The 24,456-nt window shown below is 34.1% G+C and overlaps 2 protein-coding genes across 4 annotated transcripts; one reads left to right on the top strand and one right to left on the bottom strand.

Moving 5' to 3' along the window:
* The first annotated feature begins 89 nt into the window (after positions 1–89).
* LOC114284234 (putative pectin methylesterase CGR2) lies at positions 90–4,607 on the top strand. Of its 3 annotated transcripts, none has more exons than XM_028227143.2 (7): positions 90–471; positions 1,189–1,349; positions 1,576–1,615; positions 1,825–1,866; positions 2,822–3,193; positions 3,841–3,896; positions 4,248–4,607. In XM_028227143.2, exons 2-7 carry the CDS (start codon positions 1,233–1,235, stop codon positions 4,398–4,400), a joined length of 780 nt encoding a protein of 259 aa, XP_028082944.2. In that variant the 5' UTR covers positions 90–471; positions 1,189–1,232; the 3' UTR covers positions 4,401–4,607. The 3 variants fall into 3 exon arrangements, with proteins under 3 accessions (XP_028082944.2, XP_028082946.2, XP_028082945.2); XM_028227145.2 differs by having other exon boundaries at positions 278–471; positions 2,843–3,193; XM_028227144.2 differs by lacking the exon at positions 90–471 and adding an exon at positions 662–702.
* A 135-nt stretch (positions 4,608–4,742) lies between these two features.
* LOC114284233 (Pentatricopeptide repeat (PPR) superfamily protein) lies at positions 4,743–7,338 on the bottom strand. Its single transcript, XM_028227142.2, has one exon. It carries the CDS (start codon positions 7,195–7,197, stop codon positions 5,032–5,034), a length of 2,166 nt encoding a protein of 721 aa, XP_028082943.2. The 5' UTR covers positions 7,198–7,338; the 3' UTR covers positions 4,743–5,031.
* Between the last annotated feature and the right edge of the window lie 17,118 nt (positions 7,339–24,456).

Here is a 24,456-nt window from a genome sequence, read left to right as displayed (position 1 = left end):
CACTCCCAAAAATAACATTCCATATACACCCTTAAAAGCTGCGGCACTACTCAGTTTTAATTTTAACTAACTATTAGTATATATATTAGGAAAATGTCTCGTAATTCAAATTTTGTGGTTTAAAAGTGGTTCAAATGGTCAAAACGACGTCGTTTTGACCATTTTTATGTTGTTCTGTATTCAAAACAACATCGTTTTAACTATTTAAATCACTTTTAAACTACAAAATTTGAGATACCTAGCATTATCGCATATATTATTAGCAGTTGTTAATAACTTGGGCACTGCAAAGCGCGTAAAGCGCTGCCTGATAGTATAATCACAAATAATCACAATTTATAAGACAGCTCTCTCTTCTCTCTTCAACTGTGCAGGAACAGAACAAACAAACACCATTCCATCCATAGCAGATCTCAGATCCAGAGTCCCAACTCATTCCAGATCTCCGAATGTTGGTTCGTTGCTCTCAAGGTTACTCTCTCTCTCTCTCTCTCTCTCTCACCCATTATTCATTCTCACTCAATCATAATTCCCTTGTTTTGTTTTTGGTTGAATTTTTCTGGATTGGTTTTCGTAATTAGCCACATTGATTGCGTTTTATGTTTTTTTTTGGCTTGTTCTTTAATCTTTCTTTAATCTTACGCATTTGCTCATATGCCAACAATCTGTGGAAGGCTTTTTCAGATCTGGGTTCGATTCATTGTATATGTTCCCACATTTTCCTGACTTTTTGTTGTCAGAAGATTTCCTATAGATGCTTGTTTCAAATTCTATGATTGTGGATGTATCTGCGTTGATACTGTTGACCCACCAGCTTAAATATGACTAAAAATTGAATCTTTATCACTTCAACATTCTGTAACCAAGCTCCCCTGTTTTCACTGTGTTTTCACTATGTTTTCATTGTAGTTCATTGCTACCATTCAATGCTTTCTATTTCATTGTTTGTTTGTCTTCCAAGGTGTTGTCTTTCAATTCCCCACCAATGGAAACTCCGCATTTTCATGTGAACTGTAAAAATATCTTTTTGGTGATTTATTGATGACTTGTTAGTTGTTTGTAACTTAAAAGACTATTTTTGTTTCACAATTGAGTTTTTAATCAGAAAAATCATTGAGCTTCTCTATCCATATAGGCTTTTGTCAGCGGCAGCTAATCTTACAATGATTTTATTTTCTTTTGTACCAGTGTAAAAAGATCTTGTAGATACACTGTTCTTTACACTAATAGTTATGTCAAGGAGGCAAACAAATCCATCGCGGCGCTTAGCAGGCAGTGGTCCATTTGGGGGTATTTTTCATCCCAAATCACGCGTTTCTCCTTTGTTATCTGTTGTCCTCATCATAGTGGTACTTTTCATATTCACTGATCATCTTCCTTATTACTTACTTTTATTTTTGGCTTTGTATTTTATAAGGACTTCTTGTTTTGTCAATAGTTATAATTATCTGAGACCAGCAATGCGCCCCCTTTGTTACATATCTCATAGACTTCCCAGTTTCTAAAGACCACACAACATGCTGCAAGTTTCGTGTCAAGGTTATAACTGTTTTTTTTCCTTTCTGAAACTTGCAGGGCGTAGTGCTCTTAATAGGCCTTTTTCGCGGAGGCTCAGGTACCTGTTGGATTTGCCTTAAAACCTTTTCTTCTTCCTCTTATTTTTTCTTGGAATGTTGAAAACCTCTTTATTATTACTTATTACCTTCTTATATTTGGGTTTGTTTGCTGATGTCTCAATTCTTGGCATACTTGCTTTCTAATTTCAAGGCATTTAGCATTTTTTCTTCTCATGCATCAACTGAACTGTTGTTTCTCATAATCTAGGTATATTTGCAGGCAACAAAGAAGCAATTAGTAAGGTTGAAGGTAAACATCTCAGTTGTTTCTTATTTACTTTTTTATTTTTATTTTTTATGGCTTAAGTTTTATTACATGAACAAAAGGTCATAGTTTAGCAGTTATGCAACATTGGAGGGCGATTACAACTAACTACATGTACTTTAAGGTGGGATTTGGAAAGGGAAAGAGAATAGCTGAGGACAATGTGAATGGCATAGAAGCTAAATTTTGTCTCCAATTCCCTTTTCAAATCTCTATCCAAATTCATGATCCAAACACAGTGTAAGTGAATCTCTTATTTAATTAACATCATTTGGCCATCGTTGTTCCCGTCTGGTTTCCTGAGTCTAGTCTTCAAAGCCTTGCGTTCATTCTTAGCCCTTCAAATATTATTGCACTTACAAAGATGACAAGCCTTATTGAACTTCTTATCAATATTTGTTTATAACACTCTAATTGTTCTGTGTCTATATTTACAATGACTTAAAAAAACCATGGAAGGAACATAATGTAACTATTCTCACCCTTGGGCATGGTTTGAAGAAAGATTACAAAGAATGCTATTAATGGAACTTCAAATTGTTATTCATGATCACTTTCTGTACCATCATGTGCTCGACAAGGTATCGTTATTGAGTTACCCCAAAAAGTTAGGTGGACAGAATTTTTTTCAACCCCGTACTTGTGAGGATCAATGCTTTTAATCTCAACATGTTTTAGAAAACATGAGATATATTTCAATTTTGAGCCATTTTTAGATTTTGATCAATTCCTTTAAAAATAATATTTCCTTACTGGAGAAATATTAACTCTGTAGCTGAAATGGGATGTTTGTTCCGTTTCCATTAAAAAATCATTATTGAAGTAATGGCCAAAACTGAGGTGTAAATTTCTAGAAATAAAGTGCCAGTAAATGCAGTTTCATTTCAATAATTTGGCGCAGTTTATCCTGACTAATGGCTTAATTAATCACTATATCTAGGTGACTATTCTTGTACATTAGAAGTTCACAGGGCAATACCTATTTTAAAGAAAGCATATGGTGACAACATGCGCAAAGTCCTTCATGTGGGCCCCGATACTTGTTCTGTGGTCTCTAAATTGTTAAGAGAGGAGGAAACTGAAGCATGGGGCGTCGAACCATATGAAATAGAGGATGCTGGGAGCTGCAAATCTCTTGTACACAAAGGCATTGTACGTGAGGCTGACATCAAGTTTCCTCTTCAGTATAGGCCAAAGTCATTTTCTCTTGTTATTGTGTCCGATGCATTGGAGTACCTCTCACCAAAGTACCTAAACAAGACCCTTCCAGATTTGGCAAGAGTGTCTGCTGATGGGCTTGTTATTTTCACAGGTAATTTACTTGTTGCAATTGTTTGTTAATTCATTAATACATATTGTTGTATCAGGTTGGTAATGGTCTTTTATTTGATTGGTAAGATGTATCTAGAAATTAGGTATCTTTATGGAAGAGGATTATGATTTGCTACAAAAAGAATTTAGTGGAAGAGGATTAGCTATTGTGCAATGCTAGGGACCTAGAAAAATACGCAGAAGAAGTATTGTGTGGTTGTGATTCATTTCAAGTGTGGGTCTCACTGTACAAAAATTGATTCTGGACCACACATCACTTTTCTGGGTAAATTTTTGACAAATTTTCTGGGTTCCTATCGTTTCTGTTAGCTATTATCTTCCCCTTCATTCTCCCCTCCATTCTTCCCCGCAAAGACACACATCAGCTTGGTCTGCAATTTGAGCTGAGGCAAATAAAGTGGCTGATAAATTTCTGTTGGAATTGCCCTTGGAATTTTCAATAATAGATTCTAGGTTGAGGAATCATGGTATTTGCTCATGCTGTTATGCATATAGGTGTATGATGTGTCTCTTCCAGGTTCTGTTAGTCCAGGACCATCTCAATAATGCTCTGGCTCAATTTTATCTGTAGTTTTCTAGTGCTACAATTTGATTGAAAAATTCACTGCTTTCCAATTTCATCTTTAGGTTATCCTGGTAAACAGAGAGCTAAAGTTGCAGAGTTACCCAAATTTGGACGTCCGGTAAGTGAATATCTGCTAGTACTTCATCTTTTACAAACATAACCTGGATCTGAAATAGACCATGATTTAATGAATACTACATCCATATTTCTCATTTTCTCGGGTTTCAATACGTCCATGTTTCTCAAGACATACTAATGGATCAATATAATTTACTAAAAAATAGTTTAGATGCTACCTAATCAGTTTGCTGCTGAATTATATATATCCTAACTTGAAAACTCTCTCATTTGTTTTTCAAAATATACATCAAATTATTATTATTATTTGGATCTATCTATAAATGATGGTGCCGTGTACAACAATTTTTAGTAAAAGAAATTGACAGCTTTTAATGCTTCACTTTTGAAGGCCAAAATGAGGAGCTCGTCTTGGTGGATACGTTTCTTTGGCCAAATCAGCCTAGAAGTGAATGAAGCTGCTGCTAAGAAGTTTGAACAAGCTGCAATCAAGCTGTCATACAAGCCGAGCTGCCAAGTGTTCCATCTCCGTTCATATCATTGATATCTTATATAGTTTGATGATATCTTCATAATTTTGTAAGCTTCTGAAGCATCAAATTTTCAGAAAGTGTTTTTTTCAATTTTCATATGAAATGTGCTCTACATGGGGATAATCCAATATGGTAGAAGGGATGTTGATCATACACCATTGCATGTTTTGTCCTTCAGCATTATACAGTCAATTTACTAAAAAAATTTTCAGCCTGAACTGTTATCATTTTTCGTTATTTTTTCATCACTTATAATATGATTAAAGAGTGTCCAAATGAAACTCTGATGTGGATCGAATGGATACAATATTGGCAGAAAAGAACTGCATGGAATTGCTGGTAAAGAACTAAAATTATCAAAGCACAAGGTCTCAATTGATATTTTCTTGAGAATTGGCTTTACATTCTGATGAATAACAAGGAAAAAATTTCTCAGTACAAAGATATTTGAACTTCCCAAATTAGGGCCCAATTTTTTTCAACAATTCCCTATAAGCCAATATAGCTTCAATTCTGATTCTCAAAAAGATTAAGCAAATTAATACAAGAACATTTTTAACCCAATCTGCTAACACCAATCTAGCGTCAACTGAGTTTTCCAGTTGATGTCATGGCCTAATAAATTTAGGTTTGCTTGATTTATCACCAATAATCCCCACAAGAACAGTGTCCATCCTTGAAGCAATGAAACCTGTGGGCATCTCTCACAGTGATCTCTCTCCCTGTGATTGCAGATATAAATTTAATTGCATTGTGACAATCCCCACATATCCTGAGATTCTTCACCACTAGTATAGGCTCCCCATCTTTAGTCGAGATCAGCCCAAACGCAACCGCTAGTTTCTCACTATGATGTCCCAGCCTTAACTCCTTTTCACGTGCCCTAGTTCCATCATCCCTAACCAAAACCCATCTCACATCAGGCACATACCCTGCTAGTGTCATCTTCTTTGACATCTCCTGCAAGAAGTCATAAATTTCCTTTATCAGCGGGTGTGAACTATCCTCAGCCACAAACACGTGTATCCTCTTGTTCACCTCAATCCAGCTACAACCGGGTTTCTTTTTCACTCCCTTGTCTCGCATTAGTTTTCTCACTGTCGCTACCTCTTCCCATCTGCCTGCACTGGCATACATATTTGCAAGTATGACATACGGAGCAGCATTTGAAGGTTCAAGTCGAAGACATTCGTTGGCTGCTTTAATTGCTAGCTCTATGTTTCCATGTATTCTACAAGCACCAAGAAATGCCGCCCAACCAATGGAGCCGGGATTGTATGGCATTGACTTAATGAGCCTCTCTGCTTCCTCAAGTTTACCTGCTCGACCCAAAAGGTCAATCATGCACGAGTAGTGTTCCGCTTCTGGTTCAATCCCGAATTTCTCATTCATCATATTGAAATATTTTTGCCCTTCTTCAACTTTTCCGGTGTGTGCACATGCAGAAAGGACAGAGATAAAGGTTATACTGGTAGGGGTAGTATCTATTTCTAGCATACGCTCAAAGAGGACTATTGACTCAGTCCCTCTACCATGTTGTGCATAACCTGCAATCATTGAATTTAAAGAAACCGTGTTATGCTCTGGCATCCTATCAAATAACCTTCTGGCGTCGTGAAGATTCCCACATTTTGAGTACATTGCAACGAGGGCATTATTCACAGAAATTTGATTTGATGGAATATCAGATTTAAGCGCCAAAGAGTGAATCTGTTTTCCTTGCGATGGAGATGACAAATTAGAGCACGCACTTATCACACACACAAAGCTTCCATCATCAGGACAGTGACCAGCGCGCTGCATCTGCCGGAAACAACCAAGTGCCTCTTCGGACAACTCCATATTTTGAGAGTACCCAGAAATCATTGTGTTCCAGAGAACCAAGTCTGGCTCTGGAATTTCTTCAAACACTTTCTTACAACCTAACATACCACCTCGATGACATTTTGAATACAAATCAACCAAACCACTGCCAACATGAGGGTTCTGATGGAACCCTGTTTTAATCAAATGAGCATGAAATTGATGCCCGCCTGACAAATCCTCCAAGCACGTAAACGCAGTCAAAACGCTAGCCAAAGTGAACATGTCGATTCTCAAATCCCTATGTACCATTTCCTGATACAAAACCAGTGCTTTAGATCCTTCATGGTGCTGCCCATAAGCCACTATCATAGAATTCCACGTAACCTCATCTCTAATCTCATCAATCCCGTAAAAAATTCTCTTCGCCTCATCTAAATACCCATTCTTGCTATAATACGTGATAAGGGTATTGTTGACCGAAACATAAGAATCAAACCCACCCACCAAAACCAACGAATGCAATTGTCTAATCAACGCAACATCATTGCAAGAAGCAGTGATGACCCCAGAAAAAGTAAACCCATCCATGTCAATACCCATCCGTCTCATCCCCATAAACAACCCAACAGCAGGGGCAGTATCGCCGTGGTCGGCGTAGGCAGAAATGAGGGTGTTGTAAGAGACGAGGTCTGGTTGGGGAATTTGGTCGAACAGTTGGTGGGCAATGTGGGGCAGAGATTCTTTGGCATAGGCGGAGATGATGGCGTTGAAGGAGAAGACATTGGGGAAGGGGGTGGCGGAGAAGGCGTTGCGAGCGGCGGAGAGCCGGCGGCACTTGGAGTAGAGGAGGATGAAGTGGTTGGAGAGGTAGGTGGAGGGTGGGATGAGAGATTTGATGTATAGGGTTTGGATTGATTTGCCTGTTAAGAGGTCTCTCTCTGCTATGCATGTTTTCAAAATTTGGCGCAAGTGTTGGAAGCTGGACCATGAGATTTGGCTCATCTAATAATAACCCACTAAAACCATACTATTCTATGTCGTCTTATCTTATCCGATACTCACACGACTTGTGGAGTTATTTAGATTTGGCTGACTTGAATTGATTCACTTCCTATGTATCACAACTTCTCTTACCAAATACTCAAAACTAAAATCATGGAGAAAAGGGTAACTCCTTTAAAAATTCTCTTAAAAAAAATCAAATCAAAAATAATTACGAGTTCAAAAATCAAACAAGATAAATGATATATTATGTACTTTTTTAGTAAAAAGTTACTATCAACTTAGTAAAAAGTTACGATTATAGCTTATTTGCTAAAAAAGTTAGGTTAACTTTTTTAGTAAAGAGTCATTTAGCAAGTTACATATAAAATTACAATTATGTCATTTATGTTTTTTTTTTATATTTATATGATAGAAAATATAAATTTTTTACATTGGGTAGGAGTAGTTTAGTCATTTTATTGTGATGTGACATTATAAATAAATATTAATAAAAAAAGCTAAAGCAACTTTTTACTAACTTTCTAAATCAATTTTTTAAAAAAAGTCAAAAGTTAACTTTTAATCATCTTTCCAAAACAACCCTATATATTTAAAAAAACATAAAAATAGAGACACAAACTAAATTATCAACTCTTTTTTTAGTACATGGAAAACAACAAGAGAACAAAGAATAAAAGATAGAAGAGAAGATGGAGAGGATAGGATATAGTATCTTCTATCAGTCTCTAAGATATTCTTGCCCCACCATATCCGTCGCCACTCGGCTGCAAGTTTCATTTGGGGCTCCTCCATAACTACCAAAACCTCATCTTGATCTGCACCTATCTTGGCCAATCTATCAACACTTTTATTGTCTTTTCTCAGAACATGTTGTATCGTGTAGCTACATCTCCGCATGAGAAATTTTGAATCCTTTACCAAGCTATGCAATAGGAATACTATCTCAGTTCCCTCCTTCAACATGTCTATAGCCGATGTAGAGTTTGTCTCAATTATAAAATCTTTTTAACCTTTTTCAAAAATAATTGTCAATTATCAAATACTAATCAATTTTTTGGTTAAAAGCGACTTATAAACAGTTTTTTTATGAGAGAGAAAATGAGTTATAATTTAAAAAGTGAATTATAACCAACTTTTTAAAATGGGCAAATTGTGATTAGTAAAATAGTTGAGAGTTTAGTTTTGCAATGATGTGGTCTGACCAAACAGGTCCAGAACGACGATGGGCCGACTAATAGATAAAACAAGGGCTCGTAGTCCTGTGTTAGTTTTCTTTTCCTTGGATTTTTATTTATTTTTTCAAAATGTTGAAAACGAAGATTAACATAGGAAAATAGGCCCAAAGAGAATTCTAAGAAAATCTTTATGGGGAAAGGTTGGCAAGGCCCATCACAGTTTTCAGAAATCCCCAATACAGGTCAGTAATGTTCCACACTTGAAGCTCATTGAAATTCCACACCACAACAAAACTATAAAAGAATATTTAAAATCCATACCCAGACTCCAAAAATAAAAAACAAAGCAATTCTTGAAAAAAAAAAAAAAATCAAATAAAACTAAAATTCCAGATATTTGCCAGACCAATTCCCCTACCACACCCACCCAAAAAAGTAAAAATGGTTGGAAAAAATAATTTTATGGTGACTTTAATATAAAATTAAAGGATTCTAATCACCGGTTGAGACGATATCAAATGGATTTAAATTCTTTGTAACAAGATTTTTACACTACAAAAATAATGATAAAAAATATTAAGAATTGAATGATAAATTATCTTATAAAATTGGTTTTATGAATGAAGTATTAAGAAGTATGTATAACTACTAATCACACATTGATTGTAGAGGAAAGTTTTGATGGGTATTTAAATTTTAAGATTTTGATAAGGATATTAGCCCTTTGGGACATCCAAATTTTCCGAAAGAAGGGAGCTATGAATGCTGTGAGGATGGACTTGGGTCAAAACTATAGTTCAAATTGATTATGCAAAAATTGTCACGCGTGCATGCGCCGCCTGCCCAGATTGGACCGGATTAGTCCAGGTCCGTAGATCTTGAGGCTTGAGGAATAGGTTAGGTTTGGGCTGGGTTGGGCCGGATTGGTGGTCCAACTAAATTTTTCGATAAAAGAAAGTTATGGATGTTTAAAGGATGGGTTGGGGCCAAAACTAAAGTCCAAGTTGGTTATGCAAAAATTGCTACGTGTGCATGCACCACCCGTCCGAACAAGACCAGTCCAGGTCTGTAGATCTTGAGGCTTGAGAAATGGGTTTGGGCTGGGTTGGGCTGGGTTGGGCCGGGCCGGATTGGTGGCTTATCAACCTAATTTTTTTGGGCTAGGTCTGTTATATGTATATAGAGTGGTAACTCACACACTTATTCCCCATCCTTTTTTCTGTATTACTTCTTCAGTTTTACAGAAATTGAATTCTACATTTGTTGTAGAAAAACTCCTCCTCTCTCTCCCATTGTATATAAAAGGAGACCTCCTCTTTGGTCTTAGACATAGAATTTTTGACTTCCATATACAGGTAGTCTGCTCCTATATTCTTCTTCCTGTGTAAGAAAATGTTGCCATTTATCGGTTTGTCGGAGCTAAACAAAAAGTAGTTTTGCGTTAGCGGGTTTATACCGTCATATCTTAGGAGATAGACGCCGATATACCTCAAGCACTCATAGTGAGGCTGCAAATTTGTTTAAGGAGACTGTAGTATCACACAAGTTTTGGTTTGCTTTCTTTTACCATTTTATTTTGTTGAGTATTTTTGTTCATCAAGTTATATATTTTAGTCCTATGATTTCATGTTCTGTAATTTAATTTATTAAATATGAATCTGTTTGTTTTATTTAGTTACGCAATTTGTACAATAAAAGCACACTTCCATATTAGAAAAAGAAATCCTAAAAAATTGTAGGTGGCATTTGGGGGTTGAAATCATATTTAGTAAACATTTATAGTTTCTTTTCTTATTTAAATTCTGGTGATGACAATGTGATTACGAAGACGTTTTTAATAAAAAGCAGTGCTAACAATTTTTTTTTTTTGGGGTGTAATTCGACTATTAACAGATTTCTACTAGATAGGATGAGCGTAGTCATGTCATAGCTACAGCTTGTATAGCGAGAACCACTAAAAAGACGCTTTGTGGGGTATCATAACATTTGGGGGTTTTGATTTCGGCATAATAGATTGTCGGTCAGATTTAACCCAATTCAGAGGAAGGGAACCATCACCGAGGCACCCAATAGATCTCATCACGCGCCACAAAAGAGGCCAAGTTTCGATCGAAGTACAACACAAAGTCTCCGAAGAAAGAACGTGCTCCTCAGGATTCGAATCTGACTTACCCCTGTGGAAGAGCAATGCGTTGTCCACGAGACCATTACCCCCCCCCCATTGGTTACAGCTTGTGTAGCTTAATTAGATAAATTAGTACCATTTAATTTAATTTAATTTATTTTTTTCAGGAATGCCTCCTGAGGTGAAGCCTAGAGGATGTCCTGTGTTTTGGGGTCTGGGTTTCACTAGCAATCTTAGGGCACATGGATGACATATATATATGTTTCCATTTCAGACCCATCAAGCTTGGCATTGCCCAAACATCATCAAGTCTAATCACACAATTGCAGGCCCAAAACAAGATGTTATGTACCTAGGACACAAGGTTGGCAAATATTGCTTAAATAATGGCATATCCTTTCCTCCACTAATTTCTTCTGGTCTGTTTCTGATGCATATAGAAAACCGTATATCATAACTTTTATGCACAAGTATTGTACACATAAACATATACACCAGTGGCTAAAATTGTCATGCGTGAATAGTTGAGTCATAATTAAGGCGCCGTTTGTTTTGAGAGATAGAGATAAAGATATGAATGAGATTGAGATGGAGGTGAGATCTTTGGAGAGATAGAGAGGGGATTCATAATCTCATAGGATTAAGATGGGCTTTGGTGTTGGGATTGAAATGGAGGAGATGGAGGTGGTATTAGGAAATTAGTCCTCTGGCTTCTTTTTTTTTTTTTTTTTTTTTTTTTTTTTTTTTTTTTTTTTTTTTTTTTTTAACATGGTGGGCATTTTTTTTAACATTAATGTTTAATGTTTTTGTATTTTTTGTTAAGTAAAAATCATAGTTTTATTTGTTTTAATATTTTATATTTCTTTTATAGGGTAATAATTTAATAATCCCCACACTAACAACTATTATTGAAACAAACACAATTTTATTTAATCCCCCCACTATCAATCCCCTTACTAACAATTTCCTTGTTATCAATTCCTTACATTTTACCTCTGAAAACAAACGAGGCTTAAAATTGAAGAATGTGATTATTCAAAATTCAGTAATGATACAAACCTGGGCTCAAAATTTTTTTACAAAAAACATTTAGAATATTGCAATGTGCGCAATGACAATAATGTATGTGTCTTGGTAAAATGTGGGTCTCATCCGAATGAATTCAATGCCGCCAACCTAACATTTTGAACACTTTTCTTATTTTTTTAAAATATTCGATTAGATATTTGGAGGGTAAGAATTTCCAAGTTGATGTTTTTCTTTTTATAAGCTAAAAAAAGTTTCATTGTTGCATCAAACTATGACAACACAGCGAGAAGAGATAAATAATAAATGGGGCTTCCCTCGAATGGTCATTCGAATAACTCTTATGAGTAAATCATCAATGCAAAATATTAAATTAATTAAATATCAATAATTACATATTTAGATTGGCAAATATGATTTGGGGAATTAATAGATCATTTTTTTTTTTTAAAGACAAATCTAATCCAAACATGTGATTACTGATACCTAATTAACCTATTTTTTGTATGAATGATTTACTTAGAAGACATTAAAAATTAAACGGTTTAGTTGACCGAATTAGACCTGAGATGGGCCACAAATCCCACAGCTGCTTATTTCAACGATGAAGTGATTAAAATTCAACAATTGAGCTGAACTGGACAAACTGAAAGCATTGACATGCATCCCACCTAAGAAAAAATGAAAAATCACTATCAAGCTTGGCTGGATGAGTCCCCATTAATGTTGCAACAAGCTAGGCAAAATGACCAAAAAATGGCTTGGTAGAGGACTTTGTGACTTGGACTGCACATAAAAATTATTGGAAACAGGCCCATTAGCTGGATGGTTGACATGTGAATGTGCTACACTCCATGCTTGACTGTTACCATGGGCAGCCTATATATACACTTGGTCATATGCTGACAAAATTTATCTGAATTGAAAGAAACATGCAGGACTATGACTAGCTTGTATGGGTCCTCTTATTATAAATGATAGTGTGTCATTTATTAATAAGTTGAAACTTTGATGTTATTTTCTTCCATTGTCTATGCTGAAATGTATGTTCTCATTTGATTAAAAGATTTCATAGAGAGGTCCTGACTCGTTTGGAGTTAAAGACGTGCCAATCAAAAATATGAAATCATTTCGAATGATGGTATATGATTCTTTTGTTTTAAATGAATTGTATACCATTTATTTGAAGATAAATGGTAACTATTGTTTAATGAGTAGTGGTTAATATTAATATATGTGTAAAATTATATCAAAATATATGAAAATTATAAGAAATATATAAAATGTAAAAGAAAATGTAAAACCTGACTATTATTAGCAGAAACCTTACTTGAAATAGAAAATTTACAATTTTACATTCGTAAATGATAACTATTAAAAATGAATACATTACACAGCTGGTCTCTCTAATTTGAGTGAAGTTTCATTTTATTTTCATAATTTTAATTTCATTAATTTAAATCTCACACTTTCAATAACATCTCAATGTGATTCCTTTCTCAGTATTTTGAATGAAAAAATGCCATATGTACCTTACATGGAAATTTTAGCAAATTTCTTACACAAGAATAACAAAAATGAATAATTTACTTGTAGTCCTTACAGTTTATTTTGAATTTTATTTTGGTCTCTAATTTTATCTATATTGTTTTTCATCCAAAATATTAAATATGACTAATGAAGGGACCACATTGAAATGAAATTGAAAAAATCAGAATTTAAATTGATTAAATCAAAATCATTGAGGTCAAAGTGAAATTTTGCTCAAATTAAAATATAAGTTATTTGAAAAATTAAATAGTAATTAAGAAGAAGAAGATGACAAATGATTGCATGAGGGCATGCATGCTGTGGCGTGAGCAACACGAGTTCGAAGGAAGTGCGTTTGCAAGGAGAAAAATGTGAGGTGGCTTAAATGTTTTATTAATATTTTTATTAAATATATTATATGAATGTAGGAGTTATGTTATGCGGAATTTATTACGGCAATGATAGAGACCACTAAAAGTGGTGTTCTAAAGCAATTCTTAATGATGTGGCATCCACTTTTTTTAATAAAAAAAAAATAGTGGGTGAGACCTACTACTACATCATTAGTAGTGGCACTAATTAGTGCTCTTACTCATTTTTCAATTTATTATATCCATATGAGATATTTGATAGAAATATTGATAAAATATTTTGGATCCCTAATATTACTCTTCCAAGGAAATGCATAACTTTCCATGTATATGATGGAAAATAGGTGGTGTTTCCAAAATAGTAATTATTGATCTAAATTATGCGATTCATTACTTTTGTGTTAGAGTTACAGGAGACAATTGATTAAGGGTGTGTTTGGTTTGCTTTTGAGAGAATGATTTTCAAAAAAAAAAAATTGGAGAGAGTTTAGAAATATTCTTGGTTTGTTTGGTTGTATATTTTGAAAATAGTTTGGAGTTTGGGATAATTTAATATTTTGTTATAATTGAATAGATGTATGTGAGAGAAAAAGTGATTGAGAATGAAAGATGAGAGAAAAAAAAAAGTGATTGATTGATGTGTAAGAGAGAGAGTGATTTTGAAATTTTTTTGAGAAAAATCACAAACCAAACAAAATTTTGGAATTTTTTTTCAAAACAACTCTCCTAAAAGCAAACCAAACAAGGCCTAAGTGTCTAACCTGTGCATCGAATGGAGCAATGCTTCGTGAACATTAACGCTATATTTGATTGAGGGATTTAGAAGGATTTGGGGAGAAATTTAAAAAGAAAAAAGGAAAAGATGTATGAAATTAGGTGATATATAAGTATATTTAATTTATATTTCACGTACATTTTCTCTTTCTCTTCAAATCTCTCAACCAAATACATCGTATATGAGACGCAATAAAAAATAGTCCAAAAAAATGTACATAACAAAATAATGAAATCTGGTCGGATTTATCTATAATCTTAGCCTTGTATTCCATGAAAAAACCAGTACATACAGTAACGAAATGCATATCTGACTGAACTGTACGAAGTTGCAAAACTGTTGATTACAGCAAATTACCACACAGCACTTCAAAGCTTGGAGTAAATTAAAGAACCCAATTCATTACGCAGACTTTCATTCAAGTCAAAGGCTTATCACGAGGAATAACGCAATTTTTTTTTTCATTTTTTCATAATTTTTCTTTTAATGGAAGACGAAGAAGACTTGTGATTCACTCTTGACTCTCTTGCATTTACTTGTTGTTTTGTTTCAATCAATGTAGTTGGTATATCAAATTGCCGTTGACCTTCTTGTGTTTGGTTTGCATACATTCTTCACAGAGAGAGAGAGAGAGAGAAGTTGAATGGAGGAGAGGGGGGCCTACGATAGTGAAGAGAGGAAGCAGATGGTCCATGGGAGTGTCTCCTAGAAATGGACTAACGTGAGCATCATGTTAGTTGTCACCGTGGGATTGGTCTAGTATGGTCACTCATCTCTTCTCATCTGCATATGTATGTGCTTGATGGAAGGGGGTGGTGGTGGTGGGGTGCTTTAAGCAAGGGGTTTCACATGCCCTAATGACCCCTTCATTCTACTACAAATCACGTGGCCTCCTCAATCATTCATTCAAAATGTTGAATCCCTAATCACTATCCCAACCAAAAGTTTCAATTGTTACAAGTATTATGATTTACATTTTTAATATGTTCATCCTTAGTTAATTTGAACACATAATCTATTGTGTTAAAATTAACTACGCATGATGAAAACATCATCCCCATTAACGTTAATAACTTTTGTATCTTCTATTGTCAAGAAACTGAATCGATTAATATGTCCATTAATTAAATTAAGTTTGTAGGGAGATGAAATCGGCATCATTCATTTCCTTTTACACGAATTCATAAGTCATGAAGAACACCATGTGCCTATGTCGTCATCTCGAACTACTAAATAATTTTCATTTCAATTACCTATCATAAGCTCAAAATAATACAAAAGCATGGTACATTATATATGTCCCCATCATGCAGCCAAGCAGGACACAAACACATTTAAGTTAGGATCATGCACAAATTGTAGACTATCAAATGAAAATAAATAAAAGAGTTGATATTTACAGTAGGGGAGTACAATTACAAAAATTCCCATTATAGTGATTTCAATTCCATGCATGTCCGCACTTCTCGTTAAGTGCTTCTTCTCACTACAGCCAAAAAGCAAGAAGAAAAAAAAAAATCAGGTGTTGCATCAATCAAATAAGCCTACCTATTTGCGAGACCCATTTTGTTGCTTGGTTGGGAAGATTTAGGACACCATAATAATAGAAGGGTCCATCTTTTTCATTTTCATTAATTGATTAAATTAAGTTTGTAGTATTTGACTAATTGAGGTTTGGGTTGGACACCCTCATCTTGAAAAAGAAACCTAGTTTTTCCTATTTAATCATTGGCCAATTCGAAAGGACCATGGGAGCCCAGTGGTCGGGTTCTCACAAGCCCACCTTGATTGTGAGGTTTCATCCCTGTCAGCCCTATCCTCCTCCCTCCCCTTTAGGGCTAGCTACAATATGATGTTTTTATTTTGTACCAAAATAAAATAGGTAAATTCTATCAAGTGTTCTTAAACATTGTTTAACATTGGAATTAAGGTGAAATATCTTTAAAATAGTTTAAAAAATTAGAAGTATATTTGTAGCAATCTGATTTTTCGTAAGTCATTATTGATTATTATTACTTTATTTTATTTTTGGCTTTATTAATTGCGTGATTACATAAGAATTTAATGTGTTATTTAGTTAATTTAATGTGTTAGTTAATTATATATAATTAATTTGAATATTTATATATATATATATATATTTAAAAAGGAAAAGTAATTATTGATATAGATTTTATATAAAATATTTATATTTATATATATATTATATTTGTGATTTATTTGTATAATATTTTATAATAGTCAATTAGGTTAAATCATAAGAGGCTTAGGAAAGAAAGAAAAAAAAGACGGAAAGAGTGCTCTGTCGGAGAGACAGCCGCGAGAGAGAGAGAGAGAGTCATCAAGATCAGAGAGTGTAACTGTGAAGTCAAGAGGGACGACGGGAAAGAGGAGTGGAGAAGAAATGTTTAGGGTTTCAGTTTTGGTGGTTTTATTAATTTTTTAAGTTATTCTTTGACCTTTAAAAAAAATATTGTGAGTACAAAATTTATTTCTTTTGATTTATATTTAATTTGTTATTTTTATTTATTTATTTGATGTTAGTTTGATTTTGTATTTACATGAAGATGATAGATTGATTTTAATTATTTTGATTAGTTGTGTATATCAAGTTTAAGATTTTTATATATATTTATTTTACGGTTGTTATCACACTCATTTTTATATGAAATTAAAATAAACTTGGAACCCATAAATAATTTCCTTATACTACACCATGACTATATGGATTGTTGTTTTATTTGAGTGATTGTGAGAAAGAGTGTATACGAAAAAAATGTGAGGATTATGAGATTTATTTTAATGCCTTAGGCTTGGCAGTGTTATGTTTGTTTTCATGAGTAGATGAGAGATTGTGTATATATATTGTTGTCTCGTTCTCATGAGTAGACGAGTGCTTTGATTTAGACGCGTACGTATATGCTAACCATCTGAGGAGTGTGGGTCAAACTTGGGACGATATCCCCGTACAAGTTTGGCTTCGGAGCAGTGTTAGATATACGGGAGGCACATGAGACATATGTGTAGGCTGGAAGTGAAGGGCCAAAGTGGCGGAGTTAAGGTAAAAAGAATTTAAATATGAATTTATTGGTATTGTGTGAATTGTATTGATTTGTACATCTTGAAAAACAGTAAATGACCTTGATAAATTATGAAATTTGGGCAGAGGCATGTATATGTAATTCTAGGCAACTTTTGTATTTTAACTTTGTACTAAAAAGATCGATTAGAATTTACAATCGGATGATATCATTGTGGTTATAGTAGTTTTTATTCATTTTAGCAATACAGATTTTAGAGGCTGTTTTAACCCACGAAACGAGCTCATTTTTATGGATTTCACGTAAATTGAAGTAAAATATTATTTTGAGCATTTTTTGTGTTTTGAACTTTTCTAGAAAAAATCAGCTTATAGAAGTTTCTTTTCGTTTTTAATTTCAGATTTTTCAATCGAATTTCGTTTAGGATTTTCTATTAAGTTTTTTTCTTAACCTGTTCAGTTTCTACTAAATTCGTTTGCGCCACCTTTTATAAATTTTGATTCTGTACAACTTTTGTTTTTTGAGCTTTGGTCAATTCGAATTATTTAAGCATGAAACAGTGTATTTTTATACTTTTTCAGCAAGTTACTTATGATTGAATTATACTAACTTTATTTTTTTTTGTAGAATGGTGGGTCTTACTAATTTTTTATGCAGGGCTGACCCACCATATTTTTATTTTGTCTATTTTATACTCAATTTATATTTAGTTGTGTACGGATAAGAAACTAAATGTCATCGTATCGCGGGAGACTACCCCTTCGCCTCGGTGCGTATGAAACTACTTGTCTTATCCCGTAACAAGAATTAAATGTGTTTTTATTTGTGTTTGGTGGACATGTGGGTGTCAAATAATTGTACTTATACCAGTATACTTGTATACTAACTCGATTTGTCTCTTGGTATCTCGGGTGCGTTCTGTTTGAGTGCAGCCGAGTTTCCTTTGCAGGATTAGTTGGGACTATGGTAGTGAAGAGAAATAACTATAGTTGTTGGACATGTCTTTTGGATTTCTTTTATTTTCTTGAGTTTAGGGTTGATATTAGTTTATGTATTTATTATTTTTTGTTATGACCTTAGTATTTTGACAATTTGACATGGTTTGTAACTTTACATTATTTAAGTTATTTTGATTATTTGTTGTTACTTTAATGTTGGAAGTATTGGATAGTTATGAAATTATGATGGATGGTTTGGTTGACGTTTTGTTAACCTTTTTTTTTATTATTATTGATAATCTTTTGAGTATGGAAATTTACTTAAATCTTTTTGAGACAAGAAGTTTAGATTTTGTTTCACCCTTAAGATTTGGATGATAAAATATTAAATAAAATTTAATTCTAATTTAATATTTAATTGTCTAAATTTTGAGACATAACAATATTGATTTCAATAAAAAGTGTACCTAATTAAAGAATACAACCACTTTGAACTTAGGAAAAATGGAAAAACAAATTATAAGGCCGAGTTTTAATTGTTGCTCACAATAGTGCTTTAATTGTTTCAAATGTAGGTATAATGGAGTAGAATCATCAATTTTATTTTTATTTAGTTGCATTATCGGGACCAAAAAAATAAAAAAAATAATGAAAATTTACGGTCTTTGAAATTTTACCATGCAAATAAATAAACAAAGTCAAAACTTTGAGGTATTAAGGCCTCGTTTGGGAACAAGGTAATTTAGTAATTTTTTGGCTATTTGGCTAAAATATGAGCTAAAAAAAGTTAGTATGTTTGGGATGATTTTTTAACTTTTTACGAAAAGATGTGCAAAAAGTAGAAAGAAAAGAGAATCTTTGACTTTTTAGTATGAGTTATTGACTTTTTGACTAATTTAATAACCTTTTGACTTTTTAACTAAAAAGTTCAGTTGCCAAACAAGACCTAAGTCTACAAAGTAGGAACAAGAGTTTGGTCCACCCCTTCCTTCCTTCTTCCTCTACTTTCAATGATCTATAAGGATCCTATATTTTAGTCCACCCTTTCTTCTTCCTCTTTTTTCAATGCTATGATAAGGATTTGTAGACTTAAAATCCATGAGATCATCACTACTCAAAGAGTCCATCTAGTAATTAATTTGTATTTTGACAAGTCAAAGGCCCATTAACACGTTTACGGGGGAGCGGAGGGAGCAAAGGAGCAATGTTTTATGTTGTTTATTAAAAATCAATCATATTATATACATCAATTAGTATATAAATTAATATATCAATATTAATTATAATATTATTATTGATTCCATTCATTATACGAATTACAAATATTAAAAACCTCTTAAATTATATCATATCATCAATTGATATACTAATTAATATATTAATTGATACATATAACATTATTAATTAAAAATTGATACTATTTAAATGATAACTATTGAATTGAATTATTGAATAATTTATCTTTACTTCTAAAGAAAAAAGAAAAAAGAAAAAAAAGAAAAAGAAAAAGATTTTGGGCACTTGTTAAGTAGTAATTAATAGTATTTTAACACATTCAATGAATGTGTCTTGGAATTTCTAAAGTCTTAAATAATAATAATATTTATGCATAAAAATATTAAAGTGTGGGAGCTGAAAAGAGAGTATACCTAAAACGGCAAATAGAGCATCCAAGCCTATCTAAGATAGGCTGAATGAAGTCAAAGTTCACTGAATTGAAAGTCATTGCTGAATAGACATGAAAGACATTAAAGAAGAATGCCGAGTTAAGGGTACTTGTGCCGTACGTTAGAGCCGAGTATGTCAGGCAAATCGGTACGGTCCCATTAAATAGGACTAGACTATCCCTTTCGAAAAAGTATAGTAAGGAGATGGGCCTTGACAGAGTGATGATGGAGGGCTAAGCTGCATGAAGAAAATATTAAGGAGAGTGACTTTATAAAAGGGGAAGGGAGGCTGAAAGGGTAGGGATGTGCTAAAAACCTTGGACCTCAAGAAACCAAAAAACATCAATCATTCTACAAAAATTAACTCTCCCGTCAAAGTGCTAATTCTGACACCATTGACTGGAGTTTTATTTTTGTTTAAGGTAACAATTGGGAAAATCCAACAAGAGCTTGCTTGGTTTGAAGGAGTGTTCCAAAATCATATCCTTACAATTGGCGTCGTCTGTAGGAATACTCAACCTTATCCATGGTAAACCCAAACCAAGATCATCCAGTCACCGGAGTTGATAGTGCTACAGTAGGAGTAACTTTAGGTCCAGAAGAAACCCCTGCGATGAGGTCTTTGAATTTTGACCCACTGACTCCATTTCAACCTTCAGCATCCACAGAGGATGCCATGCAAACATTGATGAGTCAGATGCAACGTAATGAATAGCGTCTCAAAGACATGGCAGCAAAGAACGAGTGCCTGCATCAAGAGTTAGCAAAGTCTCAACAATTACCACCTCCCAGCGAGTGTGGTCAGTCGCCAGGAGTGCAGAAGAGGCGACAACGTCAGTCTCGGGGGCACGATAGTAGCACGTCAGATTCTTCTTGGGAAAAACCCAGAAAGTGAGTTCTAGTAGACGTGTATAGCTCATAAGATGGTGGAAGTCCCCTGCAAGTGCAATGTAGATGTAAAAAGAGAGACGATGATTCAGATTTAGAGGACAAACATTATCCTTTTATACGACATATTGCAAGGTTGTCTTGCCTAAGAACTTTAAAGGACTATCGTTCACTCTTTACGATGGAAAGTCGGACCCCATAGATTACGTTCATTATTACAAGCAAGCAATGACACTACATACAGACAACGAGACACTCATGTACCAAATATTCCCTAGCAATTTGGGACTGCTCGCCGTCAGATGGTATTTCAAACTTGAGTCGGCTTCGATTGAGAGTTTCCATCAACTCTAAAAATCCTTTAGGGCTAGATTCATTACTAATGAGACCCAACCAAAACAAGAAGGCTCTTTGTGGGTAATGAAAATCAAGCCAAACGAGAGTTTGCGCCAGTACTTGGCGTGATATTGGGAGCGCTTTAATTTAGTGGATGACGATTGTAATGACTCCATGGTAATCACTACCTTCAAGATGGGATTGCATTTAGATAGCCCATTCAGGAGTTCGTTGACTCGAAGGCCCCCCAAGATAGTTTGGGCCCTGATGAAGAAGGTCGAAGAATATTGCAAAGTAGAAAATGATGCAATCCGAGTTAAAGCCAAGCTGCGGGTTCGGTAGCACCTATCCTAGTGCAGCTATTGATTACTACACTACCGAATGAAAACCAAAGAGCCCTAAGCCAAAAGGCCGATTAGGAAGGAAGAACCACCAAGATTCACATTGACAGAATGAACAATATCAGGTGAAAAATAGGTGCTCTAGGCGGTCAAGTAAGAAATACATGGAACTGTTTGAGCCGATTAGTAAGTTTTTACCAAAAATCCAATATATGGCTTCCTTTAAATGGCCGACAAAAATGTCTAGGCTCCTAGATATGAGATGGAGAGACCTTAGATGCGAGTACTACAAAGACCATGGTCATGAGATCGACAAATGTTATGTCTTGAAGGATTAGTTGGAAGACCTAGTCCAGTTTGGCTGATTAATGGAATACCTTCTAAAAAGGGTTGACCCACTAAGTGTACATGCCGTATGCCGCGATTCACCTCCACTCGGTGCAATTCACATGATATACAGCTTATCCTGGCCAAACATGGTTATTATAATCCAGATGCAATAATCATCCCAATCCAATTCTGAGCTCAGTATATAAGCCAAACGACTGCGATTGTTGAATGAAATTAGTTTCATTGATGGCGATCTTCAACGGTCACCGTGCCTCATGACGATGCCCTCGTGATAGAGTTGTAAGTAAATAAGTTTGCCGTTAGGCGTATCTTGGTTGACCAAGGGAGCACTTTTGAGATAATATACTACAAAATGTTTATCAACCTCTGAAATAATGTACTACAAAACGTTTCTCAAGAGCGTAGCAATGCAAAATGGCATGAATCCCTAATTTAAGTTGGAGTCGACGATTTAACTCTACTACACCCATTATTATTCAGTAGAAATTCACGTTGGGTTGTGAAGGAACAAGGCCCCAATAATAAAGAACAGTTCTAAGTAAGGAGGTGGAGATGGAAACAAACTTAACCATCGACAATTGCCAGTAAAAAGAAGATGATGGTATTGACAATAGCCCTTTCTATGTCAACCTCTGCATCTCTGATGAGGGTCAGGTGAACATCGACAGGGGATCGAGAAGTGGCGACGGAAGGCGATGACTCTATCCTCAGATAGGAGGGCTTTAAGGTGATTAGCCATAAGAATGAAACAAAACGCAAAAAAGTAGAAGTAGCAGAATGACAGACCAAAATTCTGAAAATGAAATAAAGAGTGAGGCCAAAAGGACTTACAAGTTGAAGTGAAGGATTCTCGAACGATAGAGAGAGCAGAGTAGTCACAGACGATGGCTTGAAGGTGGAGAGTTGTGAGGATGCAAGGATAAAGTCTTTTCCGAAACGGAAGGGATGAGGGTTTTCAAATTGCATTAAATGAATACAAATCACGAAGAAATGGAAAATTGCAATCATTTCACATCGTGTCCCATCTGATGTGTCAGCAATGGAATATTGTGTCTATCATGCACCTGAATTTCTAGGCATGAAGTACAATTAGTTTTGAAGTTTGTAAATATGGCCCAGCCTGAGCCAATCACGCAACCCACTTGGTATATGAGTTAACCCGGTGCTCAAGGGGCAATTGTGGAAACTAAAAAAAGGGTACACTTCAAATGGCAAACAAAGTATCCAAGCCCATCTAAGATGGGTTGAATGAAGCCAAAGTCCACTGGACTAAAAGTCATTGCTGAATAGATATGAAAGACAATAAAGAAGAATGCCGAGTTAAGGGTACTTATGTCGTACGTCAGAGCCGAGTATGTCAAACAAATCGGCATGGTCCTATTAGGTGGGACCAAACTGTCCCATTCGAGAAAGTATAGTAAAGATATGGGTTCTAACAAAGTAATGATGAAGTGTTAAGCTGCATGGAGAAAATATCAAGGAGAGTGACTCTATAAAAGAGGGAGCAGGGACGTGTTAAAAACCTTGGACTTTAAGAAATCAAAAAATACCAATCTTTCTACAGAAACTAACTCTCAAGTCGGAGTGCTAATTTTGGCACCATCGATTGGAATTTTATTTCTGTTTCAGGTGACAGTTAGGAAGATCCAATAAGAGCTTGTTTAGATTGAAGGAGCATTCCAAAACCACCTCCTCATAAAAAGTATTAATTATTAATAAATTTATATAAACTCAAAAGTTATTGAAATTTTCAAATAATAATTATGTTCAATTTAATAAATTTTTAAAATTAAAAAACTTACCAAAATTTAGAGAAAATTAAATACACCCTAAGGCCATGTTTGTTTGGATGAACTGGATAAGAGAAATTATAATTTATCGGACTATTAATCTTGGGATATATAATCCCTGGATTATTTGGTTGAAAGTGATATGTATCCATGTTTGTTTTCTCCTGAGATTAGATATTTGAAAACGACTATCCCATTGAATCCAATGTTTGATTGGAATATTTTGAAGAAAGATTAATGATCAATAGATTATTTTATCATTTTCAATTGTTTATTAAGTAATAGCAATACCAAATTTGTCTTTAATTTTTTTGGCTAGATTAATTGAAAATTTATTTTGTTTTATTTTTATGAATTAAATAAATAAAATATCAATAAAAATTAATGTTATTCTTAAAATAAAATTTTAAATAAATTTATTTAAAAAAATGAATAAAAATTAAATAATGAAATTTAATAAAATATCAACAAAAATTTAAAATAAAACATCTACAAAAATTTATTTACAAAATTAAAATAAATAAACATCAATAAAAACTTTGGCAAGTCCAAAATAATAAAAAAAGTCAAAAAGTTACACAAAAAGCAAAAAAGTCATTATTATTCACAAATAAAAAGTATTAAAAAAATATTTTATATATTTTTATAGTACAAAAGTTTGGTCAACGTGATAGCTGTACTTGTGAAGTAGAAAGACCATTATACACTTTTTGGGGCAAAAAAAAAAAAATACATATGTAAAGTCACAAAGTTTGATAGTAATGTTAGGCCCTTGGGGGCCCACTAAGAGTTCCGTTTTGATAATCCAAACCGTTCAATATGTAGAACTCGTCGAGTAATATATTATTATAAAAAATCACGTTGATTGGATATCGTTAACTATATGATCAAATCAGTTTTGT

The sequence above is a fragment of the Camellia sinensis genome, chromosome 1 (genome assembly GCF_055761805.1).
Source record: "Camellia sinensis isolate YWXY chromosome 1, ASM5576180v1, whole genome shotgun sequence".
Classification (NCBI taxonomy): Eukaryota; Viridiplantae; Streptophyta; class Magnoliopsida; order Ericales; family Theaceae; genus Camellia; species Camellia sinensis.
This window is presented reverse-complemented; position numbering and strand designations above follow the sequence as displayed.

Excerpts from the sequence above, each read along its gene's own strand:
- LOC114284234 (XM_028227143.2), top strand. The coding sequence starts at position 1,233 with ATGTCAAGGAGGCAAACAAATCCATCGCGGCGCTTAGCAGGCAGTGGT. Across the intron at positions 1,616-1,824 it reads CCTTTTTCGCGGAGGCTCAG|GTATATTTGCAGGCAACAAA; the intron begins GTACCTGTTGGA and ends CTCATAATCTAG. Across the intron at positions 3,194-3,840 it reads TGGGCTTGTTATTTTCACAG|GTTATCCTGGTAAACAGAGA; the intron begins GTAATTTACTTG and ends TTTCATCTTTAG.
- LOC114284233 (XM_028227142.2), bottom strand. The coding sequence starts at position 7,197 with ATGAGCCAAATCTCATGGTCCAGCTTCCAACACTTGCGCCAAATTTTG.